This window comes from Rhopilema esculentum, chromosome 16 (assembly GCF_057945365.1).
Source record: "Rhopilema esculentum isolate cy_ngs chromosome 16, ASM5794536v1, whole genome shotgun sequence".
Taxonomy (NCBI): Eukaryota; Metazoa; Cnidaria; class Scyphozoa; order Rhizostomeae; family Rhizostomatidae; genus Rhopilema; species Rhopilema esculentum.
This window is the reverse complement of record NC_142830.1, coordinates 12308114-12331213: the sequence shown is the minus strand read 5'-3', so window position 1 is coordinate 12331213 and position 23100 is coordinate 12308114. Positions and strand designations below refer to the sequence as shown.

The 23100-nt window shown below is 36.5% G+C and overlaps 3 protein-coding genes across 5 annotated transcripts; 1 reads left to right on the top strand and 2 right to left on the bottom strand.

Moving 5' to 3' along the window:
* Positions 1–53: 53 nt before the first annotated feature.
* LOC135682068 (uncharacterized) lies at positions 54–14294 on the bottom strand. The gene is made up of 8 exons (XM_065196791.2): positions 14110–14294; positions 5726–6587; positions 4158–4379; positions 3695–3789; positions 3264–3398; positions 2527–2667; positions 1752–2045; positions 54–892 (listed from the first exon to the last, which is right to left on the bottom strand). Exons 2-8 carry the CDS (start codon positions 6069–6071, stop codon positions 653–655), a joined length of 1473 nt encoding a protein of 490 aa, XP_065052863.2. The 5' UTR covers positions 6072–6587; positions 14110–14294; the 3' UTR covers positions 54–652.
* On the top strand, positions 7293–18704 carry LOC135682069 (cyclic nucleotide-binding domain-containing protein 2). 3 transcript variants are annotated; one of them, XM_089113043.1, is made up of 8 exons: positions 7293–7731; positions 12289–12510; positions 13200–13288; positions 14317–14448; positions 15719–15859; positions 17012–17302; positions 17741–17996; positions 18033–18704. In XM_089113043.1, exons 1-7 carry the CDS (start codon positions 7599–7601, stop codon positions 17981–17983), a joined length of 1251 nt encoding a protein of 416 aa, XP_088969169.1. In that variant the 5' UTR covers positions 7293–7598; the 3' UTR covers positions 17984–17996; positions 18033–18704. The 3 variants fall into 3 exon arrangements, with proteins under 3 accessions (XP_088969169.1, XP_065052864.1, XP_065052865.1); XM_065196792.2 differs by having other exon boundaries at positions 7295–7731; positions 17741–18704; XM_065196793.2 differs by lacking the exon at positions 7293–7731 and adding an exon at positions 8248–9061 and having other exon boundaries at positions 17741–18704.
* Positions 18659–23049, bottom strand: LOC135682071 (uncharacterized). Its single transcript, XM_065196795.1, has 3 exons — positions 21056–23049; positions 20451–20581; positions 18659–18795 (listed from the first exon to the last, which is right to left on the bottom strand). The coding sequence occupies exons 1-3, from the start codon at positions 21292–21294 to the stop codon at positions 18725–18727; spliced, it is 441 nt and encodes a 146-aa protein (XP_065052867.1). The 5' UTR covers positions 21295–23049; the 3' UTR covers positions 18659–18724.
* Between the last annotated feature and the right edge of the window lie 51 nt (positions 23050–23100).

Sequence of the window (23100 nt, the reverse complement as noted above, 5' to 3'; positions counted from 1 at the left end):
TACCAGACTTTGGTCATAAAATTGTTTCATCACGTAACAAATATCTTATTGTAATGCTTTGCTTACTTCAAAGCCTTTACGGGGCAGACATTTGCTTTTATAAAGAAGGGGATAATAGAAAGCCACTTGGGTTGCAGGGGCAATTGGCCCCTAGCTAATAGGTTAAAAGGCCCTGGCTTACTTCGGATGTAAATGCAAATTTATGTAACCCATAATTTCTGCCAGATAAAATTCTGTTTTTGGTGCAAATACTCTGCCATTAAAGAGAACGAAAATATATAAAACTGGCTAACCTACACATTTATTAATAGGTACAATGCCTGCCAAAAGTCTTGGAACACTGATGCCTGATGTCAGTTACAACTCCAGTAAACACGACGTAATATCAGTGAAAGTCCTGACTTATGACTATAGTAAACAAAATAGGGCTCTTCCATAAGTTCCTACCTTCTACACCTATTTGAATTTCTTCTCCATATTTCCATCACTTTCAGTTTGTAAAAAACAATTTAGTTCACCTTTCATTATTACGATTTCAGTTTCTAAGGACAAAATTTAAGATTGATGGACACAATGAATAGATTTTCTTGCTTTTTTATGATCTATGTTTAAATACATGAAAATTAAGGTGGTAACAAAACGTTTATATCGTTCATATTATATCTGGTTGATCGTAGTATGGCGATTTCTTTGATATGACTTGCCTCTTTTTGTTTTGCGATATAACATGCCTAGCCAAATTTCGTTTGAAGCAATTCCATTTGACTTCAGCTACCATGTCATTGAAAACTTCCTCTCTGCTTGGAATCCTCTTCGCAAATTGCTCCTTCATTCCCTCGAAACTTTCCATTGGCCTAGCAAGTGATGCTATTGCAATATGGATGACGTCAGTCTATAAAAAGCAGAAACTCGAAAATATGTACAAGGTAATACGTTTGTTTGTTTATTACCTGATTTAAAACTGACATCTTTATAGCGTTAAAAGGAATATAATATTAAAAATTTAACTAATAAAAATCTATTTGAAAAGCATATGCTAGTTGCTAACTACAAACATTACAACCGAAAGTTCGCCCCTCTCTTTATTGTATAAGGTTTTAGATATTGGATATTTTCATGTAATGTATTAGCAAACCATCCCAAATGTTTGGTCCTAAAAACAGGAGGCTTTTTGATCCGAAAGTAGCCTGGTTTCGTTTGTGAATAATTACTTTTTTGTTCTCTTGCCGTCCTTTTGTTTTTTAAATTAACCTTGTGAAAGAAGTATCTAGTTTCGAGACATTTCTACAAGGTTTAGTTTTGAGACTAGTAATTCTCGTTCCATTTCCCAGCTTTAGAAACATAACGAGGTCTTTATAAAATCTTGCACAGTCTATCTTTCTAAAAACCCCCTTGTGGGTCTTCTTAATTTTTGTGCCGATTTTCGAAAAATTCCAGTACAAAGGATAATAATAATAATTCATAAAAACAAAATTTCGTGCCAATATCTCTTTATCTTATAACTCCATTTAGCCAGTGTCGGATTTACCAATGTGCTAAGGTGTTCTTATGGGCAAGGCACCGTTAGCCTGGGGTCCAATTTTTCTTCCAAATACTTTTTCAAAATCCCGCTGGATATGAGTGCTGGAGCTACCTCATTCAGAGCCTAATGGGCCATAACGTAACAAGCACATGACCTCATTTGACCTTAATCCAGCCCTGCATTTAGCCCCGAAGAAAGGTGCATTAATCTGCTGGTTTCTTTTACTCACCTTTTGCTCGCTAATATAATAGACATCATGTGTACTATCATGTATGTTAAAAACATCCCCTTTTGTTAGTTTGTTGACGATGAGGAAATGGGTTTCCAAAGTGTCACTTGCATTGTCTAATGTTGTTTCCCCGGCTCTGTAGCGTAAAATAAATTCATGCGAAGGAAGTATGTATTTGTATTTTTTATGTGTCGCTTGTCTTTTTATGACAATCAGTTGCCTGACAACATTACATGTCCCAGACACAACGAAGAATACTCTGTCCGGTCTTTGCTTCAAGCTACCAAGAATGATCTAGGTAAAGAAGAAGTCAAGTATAATTTTAAATGAATGTTTGTATCTATCTACATAAAAAAACAAGATAGAAAATCTCCATGGCAGTATCGGTGTTTTTCTGCTCTGCAATATTATGAACGGGCGATAGCAATTCTTTCAACCTCAAGTAACTTAAGGGGATAGAGGGTATTCGAAAGTGGGTAGAAGGCTTAATCACTATCAGTGCCCCTTGAACAAAATTTATATTTGGACATGGGTGAGTGAAAAGGGGTGTCGGGCATATATGAAGCATCTGCCACTTGCCATTTGAAATTTGGAGTGTAGCTTTTGTTCAAGTATTAGTATTTCAGAAACTTAGGAGTCCTTTCGAAAGTCAAGGGAGTGCCTAATCGCTCATGCTACGCATGCGCCCTTGCTTATCAGCTACATACACCCCCATATCTTAAGTTAAAGGTTCCCTTAGATATATATATATATTCTACGTCTGGTTGTCGCATACCGAATTCGGTGGGTATGAATCATACTTCGCATTACTGTTCAGAACCATCAAGTCTCTCGGAGAATATCCAGAAAGAGCATTCAGTTCACTAAGAACAGTCGCCCTTTGACTCCATTCTTTTTCACGACATCTCTGAAGAACCTATAACAAGAAAAAGGCCATAACTCACCTTCCATCATATTCTATTGACTTCAAGCGATAAAATATTCTTTATCGCTTTAAAAGCTTATCTTATCTATCTTCTGATACCTCGATTGTTAGATGACAAAAAATTTTACTGGAAAAGCTCCCATAATTAATGGTGTACCCCAATGTGCTGAGATAGACCCTTTCCTGTTTATCTGATGATCGCATTAAGTATAAAACTCGGAGTTGCAACGTAAAACTTTTCTAATCTATACATCGAGGCTTGTACACTGCCAATACGGCATCGAATGCTTATGACAGAAAGCAGTTTGAAACTGTAGTTTATAATTCATTCATATTTATGTAGTTACAAGCCGTTATTGAACGGGTAAAGAGGAAACTTTTATGAAATGCAAACTTAATGCCATTTTCCGCGTTCGAACAAAGTCCAACTTTTCCTAAGAAATTTTCAGCATTTCCATTAGAAGTTTTGCTGTTCCATTTTGAAAATTTTTTAGATACATTCACATGATTTTGAAACCTTCCCTTTACCGATATCATACTAAGCATTCCCTTATGTTCCTTCAGATCTGTTAAATGAAATAACTCACATCTTCAAATTCGCCTCGATCAATGCGAAGAAACTCGCAGAGTCCGCGACAAATCATGGAGGCAGCTCTCTTTGTGTTACTATGCAGCAATGCAAGCTCGCCAAATGAGTCTCCTTGGCCTAACTCATCAACTCTCTAAAAGCAAACTATAGAATTTCAATGTATGAAATTTGCTATTTTCAATTTGATATTGCTGGAATGTCAAAGGGCTACGCTGGTAATTTAGAGGTGCTGGAAGTGTGCTTGCTGGTAATTTTCATCATTCGACAATATCCAAGATTGAATTCTGTACCCCTAAAGAAATTGAAAAGAACAATACATGTTTCTTATCTAGTGATGCTTTTCATTACTCTTAACTGTCAATAAAAGACATTTTGTATTTCATTAATAACAGAACTGGCAAAGTGTGCACATAGAACAATTGGACAAACCTGTATATGCCTTAGTCCGGTTTGTTTGTCTACTTCAATCCGCTCGACCAGCACTGTTCCGGTGACAATGAAGTAAAATGAGATTCCAGACTGGCCTGGCAAGAAAGCTTTCATAGTCAGATTACAAGTATTCTTTGAATTGCGAGCTATCTAGACTCTTAAAACTCAACTGACTCCCAGCAATTAATTCTACAATTGTTTGCACTTATAATGTATTGTTTACACAGTTATATATTGTCATATCATTGTCATCATATTTCAGCCATAAAAGTTCGTCTGTGTAAGCATTGTAACTTTAAACAGCGTTAAAAAAGGTGGATCACATTGCATGATAAATTTTAATTTATATGACAATAATATAACACTTGAGGAAGTGTCTCGAAAAAATGATTGTAACGTGACCGTGTTTACGAATTTTGACTACTGGAATAGTGGACACAGTTTTATTTTAGTACAATGTCACCTTGCTTTGTGATAATTCTTCCATCCTCAAATACGTCGAAGTAAAGAATCCTTCCAAGCTCTTCTTTAACCATAATCGGGTATTTCTCAAACACCTTGAGGCGATTAACAAGTCTCCCGATAACCTTAACCTCGTCATCTGTTCTGAATTTTGAAAATTTGCGAAGAATTCTTCTCATTTCTTCGGAAATTGCCCCACAAGCTTGAATATGCGCTTTGAAAGCTTTAAAAGAAGAAAAACAGAAATAGAGCTTTAAATACACAACATTAGACATCAGAAACTTTAAGGGCATCAGAAACTTTCACGCCCTGTACTATGTGTTGCTATATATTAGGATCTGCTTCTTGTCCCTAATTGAAAGCCAATATTTACACTATACACAAATTTCCAAGCCTTTGACCAACCAAGCTACCATCGTTTATTTACGCAAAGAGTTTGCAAAGTAGCTGTTTCAAGTAATTGCAGCCGAAATTTTAATCAACACTGATAGTCTGGTATCGCTGAGTATCAACATTATCATTTGTGCAAAAGTAGTCCCTTTGACTGTTACAAATTTCGCTGGGTTTTGAAGATCTTGACCAAAACATCATAAATGAAGAACTAGTCCATGCTTTAGATGATAGATATAAACCCGCAAAACAATTGGCTCGAAGACTGTTTGCGTTAAAAAAAATTGATTTTATTTACACTAAAGAAATCGTCCATGTAAAACTTTCAGGAAACCTCTCACTTTCACGACTTCTTATAATAAGCCTTGTATAGACTATTATTTAAAAGAGAATCTCATTAACAAAAACAAACATGAGAGAAGATATCTGCTAGAAAAACACCCAAGATGATATTAGCAATGCACAAATCTATCCTTTACGCCCTTATCAAGCATATTGAACCCAATGTATCCTCTGAAGCTGTGTGCTCTACATAAGCTACTATTAAACTTTGCTATTGATATAAGATAGTTCTTTCATGATGACATTGGCAAACGTTAAGCAATTCCAGTTAGGGAAAACAGTGCCCCTAAAGACAGTGGAGATAGCTCAAGATAAGGTTCGATTTTATGGTGACGTCTGGTGACGTGTGTTCTCCTCGATTAGCTTGCCTACTGAGAGAGCTCCTTCTTAAGAAATTCCTTCCACACAATTGGTCTTACTCTCTTTGTTTCCTTTAATTATGCTAATAATTTCACCAACCGATGTATGTTTTTCTGTAACTTGGTCTTATTTTCTTGCAGTTTAGCTAATTTATTTGTTGGATTTTTGTGATAAATTCTATGTAGTGGGATTTAAAGAAAATGAAACTGAAACTGACGTCAGTTAGAACTGTCTCAAAGACTTTGAAAGGAAGACTGCTACTCAAGTCATTAGAGTTCCACGAAACTACTGTACTGCAGATGCAACGGATATTATTTGTAGTGACATGGGCCGTTGAAATGGTGTGCACTCTGAAGACTGGGGCGAGATTTTTATTGATTGTAATATTACTACAGGTAACAGAGTAAAAGCAGAACTAGAATAAATAATGACAAATGTAAGCTTGCTTTGTTGACATCAAAACAAAATGATTTTCACCTTTAGCATTGAATGTGATTGACAGCTTGTCTTGTTCTTTTGTATTGGATACCTCCTTAAGCTCAGTCTCCCATTTTCGTCGCACTTCTTTTGCCCAACACCTCTGTGCAAGGATGGCACTTGCTATCCCTTTTAGTGTATGCACATTCTTCCTCCTACAACGTCTCAATGAAAGAGAAGTGTTGACATCATCACTGCCTGAATTCTCTCCAGACGTCGACTGCTCGGTCCATTCTTCTTCGATCGTTACTGAGTTATAGATGTCATGGCCGTCCTGTCGTGCGAATTTCGATATCAGATTGCCATCTTCAATGGAGGGCAGTTTCAGTCTATAGTGCTGCTTCATTACAATTGCGATATTTTACCAAATAGACAAGCCGTGACTTATGACTTTTTTTCGTAAGTCTTTAGAAAAAACGTTTTTTGTTGGACATTAATGCTTATTTATTGTGACGTAAAATTTGTTAATTCGCCAATGCCATTGCCTTCTGCCTCCTTCCCATTGCCAAGCCTTTCATGCGAAGTAATTCAGCTACAGTAAAAATATGCTTGAGTCTGCCAAGCTTTTTAACTTCTGTACAACTGTCCCGCGGGAAGCCGCGCAATCAATACAACTGTCCTTGTCAATTTCGCTCAAGCTCTATTTTTGTTTATGCTAGCTTCAGAGAAGCTGCAATGCTTCCTTTGTCAAATTTTGCAATGGTGTAATTTCAATTCGATAAAGTTCCACCATTCCAAGAGTTTCTTGAAATATAGTTTCTTTGACTGTACTAGAGTATACCGTTAACCTCGTGCTGAAGGTATAATTGTTAGTTTCACGGCTTATGCAACAGCTGCTTATTCAATGAATGTTTTCTACAAGCTAAAAGAGACATTTTCGGTTAATATAACACATGTACGAGTTATTCTTTACGTAGATACTGTTCCTAAAATCAGCGTCACTCTATGCTTCCTGATTGAACATTCAACAGTGACCACCTGTAGTTCAGAGGATATATTTGCCAGCATATCAAAACAGAAAGTTATCATGAAAGATCACTTGATGTGATAATGTAATGGTTGCGTAAGTCCGGTACCCAGAAAGAGAACAAGGCGTCGTTTCAAACTCCTTATCAAGCATTTGGTATTCGAAAACAGATAAGAAGTGCATTTTTGAATAGAGATAAGGGAATTAGTTGTACAGTATCATTTCACGTCACTGATTTGCCATACTTTCTCACTGCTCATTGCCTAATATTGTTATTCCTCTTTACTCTTTTCGATTGGTTTATTGATGACGTACTTCCAAATCTTGATTTGCAAAGAACACGTCTTCATAAGCATATATCACATAGGTACTATCTAAACGAACGTAGTAGGCCTTTGAGATTTTATGGAAGATAAGATTAGGTATAGCTATGTTGTTTCAACCGCATTTTGATAAGAAAATTCGAATAAATGTTGAATGAAAATATCATTGCCAAATTAGGTTGTTTGGTTGATATAATCTAAAAATATTTTTCTAGAATTAAAATTGGAATTTATTTATAGTTCAAAGCTGAAGTAAAGTATTAGCATGTCCACAGCAAGCAAACGCCTTGCTTCGAATCCTGGAGTTCTCTATTGGAAGACCATGTTCTTCATAAATAGAACCCAATGTTATGTGTTCAGTTACCTCTAGGATGTGGGCTGCTTGTGGCTATGCAGACATGTAGCCGAATCGAAAGTATACTTTTTACCTGTAGATGAAAAACCTCGAGGAAGCAAGACAAAGAGGAGAGAATTTTCATTGTAAAAACGGTAATGTCAGGCCTATTTCATCGGAAAATGAGCATCATGAGAAGAACATTGATGTGACTTCTTTTGTAAATATTTGTCGATACCAACAGATGCAATGGCTGGCTGTCCCAAGAAAGTTAAAAATGGCTGGATGATGGAGAATATCCTGGAAAATGAACCATATTCAAAACCAAGTTTTCATATCACAGTTAATAAAAACTTTGAAGTTGTGTCGTTTGATCCGAAAGGTGAGTGAAAATTTCACATTGATCCTGCTTCAAGTTCAAATATTTGGCGCAGGAGGGGGAGGTGGAGGGGTCAAAACTCAACTATGTATGGGGTGGTTTGCTTGCAGAGGTATTTTAACCCAATCACCACTTTTGTATAAACAGGAATTATCATAAAATACAATAGACCACGAAAAGTGGAACCATTAAGCCCTGGCCAAACGATTAGCATCAGCATAAAATACCATCCAACATTGTTGCATAAAATATGTTTGTTCGTTTTGCCACAATGTTTTACGATGTTATACGATGTTTTATGATGTTTTGCAAAACTTGACTTCCATCAAACATTTCGTAAAACATCTCGTTATTCCTCATTTGGCCATCCCTAAAAATATTTGTTTTACGCAAGCAAGCGCAGTAGGTTGAAATTTGGCAAATGCAACGCAGCAACTGTAGAAAGCTGCGCGGCAGCGCTTGACCATCACAGATGTTTTGACATTTGTTTGATTCGTTTCACCTGGTCATTAAACATCGTCCAACAGCGTTGGTACAAAAATGTTTGGTAATGTTTAACGGATGTTTTATTCGTTTTATTCGCCCTGAAAAGACTGTTTCAATGTGTACAGCTTGATTAGATTTAAACAACGGCGTAAAGCTATCTCTTTAGAAATCAAATGGCTTTTAACCATAACGTAACAAGATTTTACAACGATCAAAGAATCGCGGTGTTGCCAGAATGCAATTGTCTTTTGTGTATAATATTGGTGGTAATAATCGCACATATTTGCAAAACAGACTTTGATAAACAATGAAATCAGTAGAAAAGATTATTATCTGTGGAAAACCACCGAGATTTGAAGCACTACTTTGGTCAAGAAGGGAATCATGAACAACGATAACATTAATAGGGGCAATTTACGTCCTTTACGTCAACAATCGTTCCATGCTTTCATGAGCAGTCGTTGTTAACATTTGCGAGCTAGTGTCCGCGAGGTGCTTTGGTCAGGTTCTCACAGAAACGCCTGATGGTTTTCGCGGAATTCCCAGACAATAGAAGTCTAAACCTTAAATGAGAGATCACCGTTGATATCGATTTTCTGGCAATGATTGATTTTGCAGGAAGAGATTTTTCCTTGACCACCTAGGCATATTCTCGGTAGGGGAAGCAAAGCATTACTGCATGATCCGAGGTTTTTTGTTTGGAAACTGAATGAAAAGCTCAGGATGAAAGGCCAAAAGGAAAGGAAACTTATTCAATCAAGACTTAGTGTTCCTCATTACGCATCAAAATTCAGTAAATGGCGACCTTTGATTACAGTTATGGAAAGGAGCGATGATATTGAAGAGCGTATGTATTTTACGGCCTAATGGTCGTATCGGTTGGTTATCTCAGAGTTGCTAATATATGATACGTTTGGAAAGACCTAATGTAGCAAGGAATTTCTAATGCAGAGGTTTTTGACTGTTATAGCCTCCCGCATGCGTACCAACGTAGCAACCGAAACTGAAGATAGGCGAGGTTGGAATGCCGCTAATAATTTGAGAAAATATATTGCAAGAAAATTGTTATGAAGAAGGAAAAATTCATGGGTTTCATTGCCCCTCAGGTTAGAAGTAGCATTAGGCACTTGATTAAATAAGTGTTTGCCCGTTTCTTGATGTTCTGTATACCCCAGAATCATTCCTTCAATTAGACCTAGCATTTCTGAAGACACATTTCAGCAATCATAGAAACACAGAACAATTTCCCATGCTACGCTGTTTGTATATTAAAAGATTAATTTTCTTGTTAATGAACTAAAGCTGTATCGCAAGCATAGAATATTTTTGATGAACAAGAGCATATCGATTCTTATCTTTATGATCGCAAGACGCAGGGTCCCTCCACTTGGCTTGTTACAAATTCCAATCATTTTTACCTGTTGTTTTTGTTAAGAATGATATATTCTCGTCTACATAAACCTAGAACTAAGCAACAGACATACTTTAATCAAAAATAATACAATGAGATTTCAACCAATAGCTCTGTTCCGGGCAATTTTTTATCTTCGTATTTGCCAAAAATGGATCATAAAAGTAGAATCTTCTCCAGAGGGGGTGGGGGCACTCAGCACATAGACATACGGGGGTGTCAGTCCAAGAATTTTACAGGCCACCCAAAAATATCAGCTCATTTTCAAAAGACCCGAAAATATGAGTTCTACTTATATTTTATGCCCAAATATATCACAATTGTAATTTCAGAAGAGATAGTATCACATGGCTGTAGCATAGAAACTTCCAAAGAGTATGGTCACATGACTTGCAGTGGGTAAAAAAACCTCAGCCGATGAACAATACGTTTGTTCAGATATGGAAATCTCACAAAAACCCAAGAATATCAGTGTTTCTAAATTTGATACCTAGAATTATCAGAATTTTATTTATTGTTTTTGCAGTACCCAAAAATATCACTTTGGGTAAGCACTTGACCCAAGAAATTGAACTAACCCCACCGAATGTCTATGTGCTGAGTGCCCTGGGGAATCTTCATGTTGAAATTAGTCTGTGCCGTAAATTTCATGTTGTTTGGGCCGTCAGGCAGCGAATCATCTTATTTTCAAAATTAAGCTTTTCCTATTAATTTCAATGGAATTTGTTGCTGTATGCCTACTTCACTACAGCAACAACTTCCGGTCAAATCTAAAGAAATATCTGAATATTCAAAACTTGCGACCGAACTGTTCAAAGACCATGAAGAATAATTTCAAAACGATGATTTCAATTCTGAAGTCCATTTTTGAGAAAGGTCTGTGGATAGCGAGATACAGAATCGATGATATCAACCCAAGTAGGGTTACTCAGAGGTTCGCCCCAATGTCAATCGGAAATATGTTAAGGCCAAATCTCTTCCATAATTTTCTTGTTGTTCTTAATGCCCTACAACAGCCTATTAATCCGAATATTTGTACAAAGATTACCATAGCTTGTACAAAGAAATAATTATATTTTAATTTGCTTGTAAAAATGCAATGCAGTATTTTTTACGACACATTCATATTGGACTGGGGTTACATGTCTAGAAACTTGGGAGCAAATAGACGCATGTAAAATTTTCTTTGTTTTTCTTAATCTAAAATCTCCTGTATGCTTCATTTTGGAATGGAGGTCAGTAAACGCAGCGTTTGGACTTTGTGCCGACAATATCGTCATGGTTTGTGAGCTCATTTGCGTGTCCGCGTTAACATAGTTAAAATACGCATATGAAAACCGCAATTTTGAACAATAATTATCTGAAAATTTTAAAGATTCCGTTAATTCTTTGTAAAAGACTGCAAAAAATATGTTAAAAACTGTAGAAGCATAAAGCTTTTGCTTTCCTAATATAATTGTTCTACTATGGCTTTCTTTTGCCACAATGTAAACACGAGAATGGGAATACGTTTGAATAAACAGTAGGTACATTTTATTGCATACATTAAGGTAATATATTCGAAAACGCTTTTCTAGGGTAAACATTTTCTAGCATCCTATTGCCAATTCACTAAGAACTCTAGACTAATAGTTGCTAGGAACCAATACAGGCCCATTTATATTTCTATTTGATATGGCAGGTTAAAAATGGCTACAATCTTGTAGATGTGGATCTGCTGAACGAATGATGTAGAATGTTAAGGAGTCATTTTATAAGCGCAATCCGACTGGGCTTCGACTGTAGTTCAACATTTTGCGATCAAGCAGAGAATTTAGAGAAAGTGCAGGTTTCTAACAGAATACTGTAAAAAGCAGTCGCTTGCCTCCCTCCTTTTAGAACGCCCCAGTGTTCATGAATGAAAAGGGTAGCCTCAGAAGAATTTGCTCAAGCAATGGTTTAGGTTGCTCACACATGCAATTCCTAGAAGTGCAAACCTGTTACGGGATTATTGGACAAACCATAGTGTTAGCAACTCTAGTACGCATTTTTTACGGTTCGACTAAGTCGTCTTTGCACATAGGATACCCCTTTTTACATGCGACGACGTACTAGAGCCCGATGAATTTGGAGGATGCAATCTCAGACATGTTTAGTCAGGTCACCTATTTAAAAAATTGTACGTTGAATACTGGTAAAGAACATCTATATCCATAGAATCGAGAGGGAACTTAGAGTAGGCCTAATGATCACTGATTCCCATTTAAAGCGAGCTTTACAGAGACGTTCCATAATTTTGGACTAGATTCAATTCAAATATTCTCGAAACTCAATTTCTCGTAATTAAAACTCAATCGCACAAGCCTCTTATTGAATAATTATAACTTGAAGTGACTTGCGCTGTTGTCGCTCAGCCTACTTTAAAATATCCTCTCTTCTTCTCACTCATTACTTTGAGCGTGTAGGTTCACCAGAGTAAGCACGAAACAATTTTTCAACAAGCAAGGCACCGCGAGCGTTGAGAAAAGTGGAGAAAAGTTTAGACAAGATGTGGGGGATCATAACCCCCAGCCTCCCTGCTCCGTAAATCTGGGTTAAGTATATCTTTATAAATACCAATTTGCTATCTTTTGTTATTCTACTGTGGTTTTGCGTTCTAAATAGAGTTCAATTAATTTCGACAGAATTCAAGGCCCGTCCGTTACCCCAAGGCATAATAACAACGCGAACAAGAAAAGCATTGGTAAAACCTGGACAGGAAAGAAACCAATCTGATATTGGACTTATCTGGAATCTAGTGGACCGAACAAACGCTTTCGCGGCCTATTCTCATATTGTGAGGAAAGAACTAGCAAAGGTGGTGCAGTATTGTGCTAATGAAAGTGGCGCTGTGGTGATAAGAGAAGGTAGTGATTTTCATAAAAGCTTCGACAAAGCACCCCTAGATGGAAAAATCACCCGTTTTTCAGATGAAGTGTTCTTAGAAAGCTTTACAACATTGTTCAAAATCACATTTTACAGTACCTATGCCTCGGCTAGTTTTTAAATTTTTTTTCTTAACGTTTGACCAATTCTGAGGCTAATGTTCTTATAAAGTTGTTCTAAGAAAACGAGCGTGTAATTTACTCTAACACAGGGTCCCTTCTCAAATATAACCCTGCAAAGAGTGCCAAGGCAACAACCGAGACATTATATACGATATTACTGGTGTCAAATATCCAGGTTAAAAAATTTCTGGTGATATTCTTAGATCATGGCTGTTATACATAGGAAAGTTTAACAGTATAAAGATAACACCACCCAAAGATAAATAATAGATAACTCCATTTTCGGCAACTATTGGCGACAGTCTTCCCTTACATGTAATAACCCGTATTTTCAGAGAATCATGTCATCTAGGTCAGTTTATAAATAAGAGAATATATTGTTTTTAAGATAACTGTAAAGCCAGTGTTTCAGAAAGTGTATCAGATAAAAGGGTCGTGCTCTTTCAAACAAGCGAATAATAGGCCTATTAAAAGCGTGGCGTTGTCTTGAATTGATTTTAGCAAAATCATGTTTATCAGCCATGCGGTGCAAATGTTTGCTCTTTTAGGTGAGTTTGGCTCATCGCTTTATTTTATCATCAACGGGACAGTAGCTGTCGAAGTTTCAACGTCAGAACGTGGTGGCCTTATCAAGCAGGTATGTTTTCAAAATTATCTATACATTGCAGTCTATAGAAATTCAAAATAAAACTGTAATTGTCCTTTAGAATTATAACACAAGTCCATTCTACATATTGCGCGTAAAGAAGCAAGTAGGGAAGGCGATGTTGGAACCAAGCATGGAACAGAATTCGACGAAACTTTCGTTATCATGAATTTGAGATAAAGAAATTGTACGTTAAGGTGCTCAAAAATTGTTTGAGATTGGCAATTAAAGTGATATTTCACCAAAGATTGTTCTTGAGTTGATCAACTTGGCAAAGTTAAGAACAGGTAGCTTCACGAAATATATACTGACGAATGCTTCATTCATTCTTAGATTTCGTTTCATTTGCAAATTTTAGTTGAAGAGTATTAGCCAGAAATCCCACGTATGCTTGTTATCAGTTGCCACGAAAGAGCTCTTGCTTTCAAAGCAGTCGCATTTAAGTACAAGAACTTTGAGGCGATTATTTTGTTTATGAAGACTATTGTTCGAGGAAGACTGACGCATATCTAGTGTAAAAATTGCAGGGACATGGTCGTGCCTGTATCAAATTTGTGTTTTAGTATTCTCGTACATTTTGAACATGGTAGATCAGCACTGCAATCGACAAAATTTCAACTAGAGATAAAATATTTTGCTGAAGGGGAGTTTTCTTTGCCTGGTGAGGCCTACCTAGCTTCGTTTTTCACGAGTCTTAACTGAGAAAGTGCTGAAAGCAAGTACAGAAATTTAAGGAAAAGGGCCAGAACCTGAATTTCGTAACTCAATTACAAATCTTTCTATCAGTTTGATAAATTAAATCAATACCTTACCATCGTCTTAAATCTTCCAGTTCAGGAGGAATGAGGCTCTTTTATTTTGATATTTATTTGATAAAACCTGCGAAACATACTTTATTTTCACAGTTCGTCTAGCATCTGTCCACTTTGTTCAACAAATAATTGCTTTGCAGTTCTAATAGGAAGAGAATTCAGCCCTTTTAGTTTCAAACATGATTTATCGATTAATCAAATTTTGAGGTTCTACAAGAGAAGATGATCGGGGATTCATTTGGAGAAATCGTAACAATGTCTGGCTCAAAGAAAACAGCCTCAATAATCTGCAAAACTGCATGTGAATTTTTAAGAGTTGAAAATACAGACATTGAGGAGGTAAGCAATCCATCTGAATGAATTATACCAGTAAACCATCATATGCACTCAATGAATGTTGCAGCATAACTTTACTTTAAAAGTCTTGGAAGAAATTGATCTGGTGCGGGAAAGTTTTATGCAATGCTAAAAGTTGATCTGTCAAGCAGCTGCACTTTGTGGTCAATTTCGGTCCTTAAATGTGCTCTTCCCTCCATTGTTCGCAACGTTTGGTGGTGCAAGATTTTGGGCAAAAGTAGAGATAAAATCAGGTTGTATACATATCTGCAAAGCAGCAAATAGGTGAGGGAGGGGGGAGGTGGGGCAGACTGCGTTTTTTGATGCCGGAGCACATTTTGGTGTGGGGAGAGGGGGCTCTAGACAAGTTGGCAGACTTTTATAGAAGTTTACAACCATTATTATTGATGTCACTGTCTAAAGATGATAATTTAGCAAAGTTACAAGGCTGATGTGCTTGCTTTAAATGTAATTCCAGACATTTCTACATATTTTCTTCACATTCTCTTGTCACATGAATGTAACACCCGAAAACTTTATAAATTTTCATATCAACTTGTAAAAGGAAAACGGTTCTGGATTTTTAGTCCGTTAACTTGCAAAATTGATGATAAATCATAAAATAACATGAATACTTTGCATATGTCCAAACTATTTGGTTGGTGTTGGAAATATGCAAAGGCACTTATTCATGATGTGGACAAGGTGCTTTTTCATATTTTTCAAAGTTATTCATCGAACTAAAGTAGGTATTGTGTTTACCTTGCAAAAATAAGCGATTCTTAAAAAATACATTGCGTGGTTTCAGAACCAAGGGCAAACAATCTTTATGAATCTCAATGGAACTATTTTAGAAAACTTGGTGAGGTGTCTTTCTAATATGTGTTCAATCTTGAAGCATTCACTCCACAATTAACCCAAACCGCCACTACTTTTGCCCTGGGGCCCCTTTTACTTTTTTTCCGACCACAGCAAATAATTTGATTGTTTCTTAACCGATTTAGGCCAAAATGTGACCATCTAAAGAGCTTAAAAGAGTTTGGGCCAAATATAATATCAACCAAGTAATGCATAATTGATTAAGTTCAGTTTTTATTTGATATGCCTATTGTTGGTTTACCATCAAATCTAACCGTAATTCACTGAGGCCAAAATCAACAAAGAGAGCTATTTCGTACAAGTTGGTCCGCATTTTCTTCCAACGCCTACGAAACGCTAAACATATTGGCATTATCCAAGAATTTTTGAAACAACCAATCTTTATACCCTTTAGGTTTTACGGAGAAGCTACCATCTCGAGACGGAGCGAAAAATGAATTTTCTCCAATCGCTGGATCTGTTTGAGAAGTGGGTTCAAAGTGATATCAAGCTGCTCAACGCATCATCAAAAATCGTTGAATATCCTGCAAATTCGGTAGGTACATGGACAGAATTGAACCCTTATGTAATGTTCTGAACGCAGCATCCAGGACCTTTTTTCTACTTTTTTATTTTCATGCTGGCCTTCTCTCCTGCTTTATTTGCCAAAACATGCTCAGCCTAATTCTTACGAAAATACATTAAGAAGGTCATAGTTTCCACGAGTACAATTCCCCTGTGAAGAGTGCAGAATTGAACTGGCGAAAAATTAGGGCTCTTCAATAAATAAATAAAAAGTTGGTCTCAAAAACTTGCTGAAGGCATAACAAAGTACCTCCACCCTTACCCTCATTCTGCAGCTTACATACCGATCAAAATTCTTGAAGATGCCTTTTTAGAGAAAATTAAACCATCACCTCATCTCCTTGCACTGTCACGATACTCCAGTGCCTAAACAGTCACTTTTAGGCCACAAAACCCACATATTCAAAGCTACGATATCCAAGTAATGGAGTGAATATTTCTAGATTTGCAAAAGTAAAAGCTGAAACCTTACCAAATTGTCCCGGGGTCAGGGCCCCAAATTTTCTAAACAAGCGCAGCAAAGAACACTTTTGGCGACAGAAGTCCATGCATCCTGCCAACAAACTAGTTGACATTGTACAGTCCAGTAGATATCAAGTCAAGTGGGGGTTTTGTTTACTTTGCAGAATTAAACCTGGCTAGAAGGCATTACTGCGAAATATCAGGTTGCTTTGAAATCTATTCTTCATTCGACATGCGAATCACGCATGTACAAATTAATCCCGCTCTCACTGGATTTACCGTGCACCCAAACGGACCTAGAAACTAAAGAAATACTAGAATGCACTTTTTATGACTTTTTAATCGGGCAGTGAAGAGAGGCAGCTACCAAACCTGATGAGTATTTGGAAAGATTAAGAAATATCAATAACAATGTTTTGAATAAACCTTGTTTTTAGGCCCAGAGGTTTTAAGGCCTTCCACAATTTACCATTGCACTGCTTATCAATTAATTTACCATTGCAAAGTCTCATAAATCGAAAACCTGTATTGTTGATTGAAGTTGCCTTCCTTTTCAATTCGCATTCTTTATTGCAAATTTCGTCCTAAAAGTTTTTCACACGTTTACAACTGTTATGATTCCTTCTTTATTGGATAAGCCATTGTTTCTGTTTAAATGCAGGTTATAATCAAAGACATGCGTCAGAGCCAAGACTTCTCTTTCTTCATTATGTCTGGAAACTGTCACGTGGTTCGCCAAATACCAGTGGTAGTAGAAAGGCTGCCGTTTGGGAAAGAGAAAATTAGCCTGGCTTCAGTTGACGAAGAAGATGAGGTGAAGAAGAATATGAAAATCGATGGAAGATACGAGAGATTTAAGAATTTGTATTTGGTAATACAGTCGTTGAAAGAGGGACAGTATTTTGGGGTTGACGAAGATATTGGAAAAAGCAGTGTTATTACTGTGACAAAGGTAAATGATATTTACTGTTTTAGCTGTTTATTTAGCTGTGGGAAGATGTATTCTGTTTTGCATGCTAGGATCATAGATTAAGTTCGATAGTTGACCACTTTCATTGAAATTGATACAATTTGTTGAATAGCAAGCATGTTCTTATATCTTAAGTATAGCATCAGAGACATAAGAACACGACAATTGCCTCTAGTTTTCAACTCGACTCACGTAGAGACATATAATCGTCTTGTCCTAAACATCAAAGTATGCAGAGCTCTATTTTAACAGACATTTTCATTAAAGCATCAAGGACTTGTAAAAAACAGAGTATAGAACACAAATATAATTAGATAAACCTTTGTACGACCTTCAAGAAACCCTACTTCTGTAAAGGATTAAAGAGTTTATGCAAATATATTCCTGTTACTTTCAACTAATTTTCTTAATTATTTTTAGACTGAGTTCCTGAGAATTCCGAAATCCAGCTTGCAAGCCCAACAAAGAGGCAGCTTCTTCACCTATATAAACAGTATGGCTATGAAGAGGTACCCCAGCAGAATGCAGACTTTCCAAAAATACACAATAGGCCTTAAATGGGACAGTTACAAAAAAGGGCTTGTTCAGGATATTACGAGAAAGAGACGGGGAAGAATGACTGCAGGGCCTAATGATGTTCCAAAATGTCTTCTAGGGCATTAGAATCAAATAGGACCTTAAAGCTAGCATATTCCAAAACGTGCAGCAGGACCTTAAAGCTAATATAGCGTACAAAATATCAGATACGACTTTTAAGCTAACAATCAGTCCAAGATCTCAGATAGGACCTTAAAGCCAGGCCAACATGTAGTTCAAGATCTCAGATGAGCCAGGCCGACATGTAGTCCAAAATGTCAGGTAGGACCTTAAAGCTAACAAACATAACCCAAAATGTCAGGTAGGACCTTAAAGCAAACATATTGTCCAAAATATCACGTAGGCCTTGAAGTTAGCATTCAGCGGATAAATGTTAGCTGTAAGCATCAATTTGAGAAAAACGTTTTTATTAAATGTCAAATTCGTCCCTCTTAGGTAAAATTATATTCGAAACTGATAGACGAAAGTTTAGAAATTCTCAGGAAGTGAAGTGCATACGTAAGTTTATACGTTCTTCTAAAAGTCAACTGCTGGGTACACTTATGTAAAATAAATGCCGAAAAAGTTAACGATTGACATAAGATGCTCAAAGCCCAACTGTTTGGTGCTTTGGACAGCGTCCCGACCATTGCCTTACTTAAAATCACTGCATGTCAGTATAAGAATTTATTTAGTGCTATTATGATATAGTGAAACACGTTGATAATCTATGTATTAGTTTTCAGTCACTCAGTACTTTTAAATTGACGTTGATGACTTTAACAGCATAAAAAGTTTTAAAAAACGATCAGGCGACGTAATTCATCGCTACCGAACGAATCTCCGAATCTTTAAAAATCTGTTGGCTCTTCTTGCATCCAAGACACGGCTTTTTGCATCTGCAAAGTAAAGAAATTCGAAAATTATCTCAAAACTACTTACCAAGTAATTTCAAGCTGGATTCCAACTGCGAATCCTAGGAATTGAACGTTCCGACTCTTTTAAAGATTGGACCTCAACCAAAATCTTATTGCATTCAATTTTGTTTGATATCAGTACTGTATTTTGATGTCAGCAATCACACGCCAGTCACCAAATGATTCTTTTCCAGCAATTTTGAATATATTCTAACCGTCTTATCCTATTACGTAATCCAAACGTAATATCAAACAAATTATTAACTTAGTTTTATAATTGTTCTTTTGCAAATTAACACCGGAAATCATTTTGATTACTCAGGCATAAGGTCACTGATTACATTGATGTATTGCAAGTAGTCATTTCTCTGATTCTCTGTAGGATCCAAGAGAATTTTGACCTTACTTGACTAACATCTCAAAAATAGAATCGAATCTACGAGACATTTATAAAATCGAATGGAAAGAAGCTTGTGAACAAGCAAAATATATACTTGCCTAGACTTACTCCATGAGCCTCTGTTTCGACTTGCACAGACTCTGTTGTAGCGTCCGTCAAGTGAGGCAGTAGCGAAACAGAGGCTCATGGAGTAAGTTTAATACTTGCCTGGCAACAACATTTCAACTAGAAACCATGTGTTACACTAAGGTAATAACTATTTACATAAACAGTGCTATAATGATTATGATAGATTGGCTAACACTAAGTGCTGCAATCCTTGCTCAAACATTGAAGACAACAAAATACGGTGCAACAGTGAGTGTAATACGAAAATCTTCTGAAGTTAAAGCCATCTTAAAAGAGACTCGATTTGATAAAAAATAAGAATACCGTAAGAACATTTATAGCCTCAGATAACAAAATGGTAGACAGTATTTTTGCAAATTTTCTCTCGCTTTAAGAAAATAAAAACTTCCATGCAAAACTGTTCTCTAGTGGTCTTCGAAACAATTTATTGCGAGTAAATGAAGAAAAATCAATGTTAAAAGAAGAATAACAATGAGAACATCAACCACAAGGAAAAAATAGTTACAATGAGCCTTGGCACAAAGTATGTTAAATATGTCAGGCTCTTACAAAAAAGGATCTAGGACAAGGAGGTTGTATCTCTGATATCTTCACCGTCAGGGCCTCACACGATCGTCACGGGCACCTCATTTTAGTTATCACGCTTGTTCACCCAAGGAATACATTAGATAATTGTACTTCGGTACAGTTTCCACAAAGAAGAACCCATTTTTACAGGAGCCAGAGTGCTTTTGAAACTTATCCAAACAGTTTTCATATCTTCAATGTGTATTTTGAGAATTAACTTGGTGTTTGATGCTATCCAATGGTGTCTCCTTTTGACAATAGATTGTCCATTAGGCAATGCCCTTTAAAATATAACCCGTATATTTGTCAGGCAAAGTAGATTCTTAAACAGAAAAGCTTAACCAAAGGAAGACAGCTTGTTACTTAATCCGATTCAATCTTTGCCAATACCCACGACAGTGCAATTTTTCGGTGAAATGCTAAGCCACACCGAATTCATAGTTGTGTAAACCTTTTTTCTGTGTTTTTGCCCGATAACCTTATTTACGGTCACAGGCAAGCAAAACTAAAACAATATAAATGAAACAAGACAAATAATTACTTTTAGGTATAAAGGCACGTGAATTCCAGTGGTTTTCTCTGTGTGTTTCGTGCCTCTCATGTAGTTGTTCTTCACTCCGCCTCATAGCCTCGTAATGGTCATGGCGATGCTCCCTCGTAGTTTCAGCGTACCTGCAACATGGTTAGATTAATCGTAGTAAGCACAGACAGGTGCTCAAAGCTTCTAGAATTACGTTGACCCAATGTTTCATGTCTCCCCATACTCTAATCCCCCAAGATAACACAAATTAATGCAACTAATGGGAGAATAGGCAAGCTATGTGGACTTTCCTATGACGAAATTATTTGGACATTGCTTACTCCTAGGGATTCACTGTTATGAACAGATCAAAGAGGCCCTTGCCAGATATGATTAATAATCAATAGCTGCTCATTTTTCCAATGATTTATAAAGATACTGTCAACCCACTATGAAGGTTAATGTAAAATATCTCCTATACTCATACACGGTATGTAATTACTACTTCAACTGCAACATTTTGATTCTCGCCTGCACGTAAACAGGTTTTACATTATGGTAGAGGACCTGTAAATACGTTTAAGAAGCAATGCAATGCCAACTAATGGCATCCATATTGTGCATACCTTGTGGCATACTCGGCATATTCTTCTTGATGATAATGCCGCTCGTCCTCATTTCTGATCGCTGCTTCATCAAATCGTTCATGGTACTGGCCATCGTGATGCTCAAAGTCATGCTCATGGTGATGGTCCCAGTGCGAGCATAACACTCCGATCGCCATTGCGCAAATCAATGCCAATTTTAGCAGAGCTCTTGCAGTAAGAACGAATCCGACGTTTCTAACATTTTGTTTCTTCCTCATTTCCAGATAAAATTAATTCCTCCTAAGGAAAACCTCATTCCACTTTTAACAAATATGATAATGCTACACCGAAGTCGAACTTTATCCTACTTAGATTCCTTTAGGCCACGAAAGAAATAACATCGGGTCTTCTTTATTGTATTGTAGAACTAACATAACAATTTACAAGACTGTTTATCCACATTTTTCTGCAAAAAGATACCCAGATCTGCTGTAGTTTATTGAAAAGAATGCAGAAAGAACCCGGCTCCAGGCCTCGTTTCATTCGAAGTGGATCAGCAAGCAATTGAGTGTGATCTTTGACCCGCACAGCTATAGAACCAACAACCAGCTTTTTTCAGCAAAATACTCTATAAATTCTGCAACATCATAGCATTAGATGTTATCATATCTTTTCATGCAAGCTGAAAAAAGTTTGAAAGACAATATCTACAAAAAAAACAGCACAGAGAATATTTGAAACAAAGCTGAATAATTTACTCTTACCTAATGAAAATTGGAAAAATAGTTAAAAAAGAAGTAAAAGATAGTTCTCGAAAATAATTTTCAATCTGGACTAAAGGGAAAGTATGTGAGTTTAATGTACTTTTATTTATTCAAGTAGATAATAGTGCCTTAAATCTCAAGAGACAAGATATAAGGTTAACGACTAAATGGCGGGTGGCGGAATAGAAACACCGGTCTCTTGGGAATCCAATGCAGGTATACCAAAATTGTATTATTGTTTTGAAAAAAATCCATTTTGAGAAAATTCAGTGATGGATTAAAGAATTGTCGGCAAACCATTATCTGTACAAAAGCGTGTCACAATTTGTGTTGGTCATGACAGTCGTAATCCTTCTCTAGAAATGACTTTGACATGGGTCAATGGGTATTTATCAGAAATGAATCAATTAAAAAGAATGTCAGACATGGCAAGTGATAAGAAAGAAGCGTCACGCCTAAAACCAGAAAATATGTTCATTAGTCAGCCTTGAAGACTTCGATAACTAGTCTGGTATGGGCGTGGCTACTCAATTGCTTTTGTTGTCAATAGAATTTCTTACGGTGTTCGGTTGCGAAAGTTCATAGCTAAAAAGAGAGAGAAAAGGCGTTGAAAAATTTTTAACAAAAGAGAGGAGTTGTAAAAACTAGAAATTAAGAAGATTGCAAATCTTAGTGCTTAGTATTTGAATGCTATGTGAAAGCTATTAACAGAAAAGAAGGGCCGATATATATCCGATGTGCCCCCAAAGAAGGCAGATTTTTGTACTCAGATGAGATAGGCCGGTGAGATGAATTCGAGTAGCAATTCCTTACAACGGGGTTCTAAAGTCTACCCAAAATGCTCAGAAAATTAGACCGTTTTTCAGAAAGCTCAATCAGCGCATCCAGCCAACGACAACGTATCCCATGAAGCAGTGCGAAAATTGGTATTCAGCATAGAAGAAACGCGAAAGCTATATAAAGGCGCATGAAAAAATAAAAGTTTGATATTTAAAACTGTCTATCTTACTCGGATGTTTTATTTTAAATAATTCTTGTTCAAAGTAGCAAAGAAAATATTGTCCAATGCGAAAAAAGCATATCTTTGTTGGAAGCACAAAATTAGGAAACATAGCATTGTAATATCATGAGATGCAAAAAAAAATAAATGAAGAAAAACAAATACTAGTTTAATAAGCATATTCTAGTAAATGTTCATGGTTTTTCTTTTTCAAATTCATTTTGTGACTCAGATTGTGAAGACCGTACACCATATTTAAACCGTTTTGTTGAGGGTTCTCCCGACCTATTATGGCTATCCAGACTTATTATTATGCAACA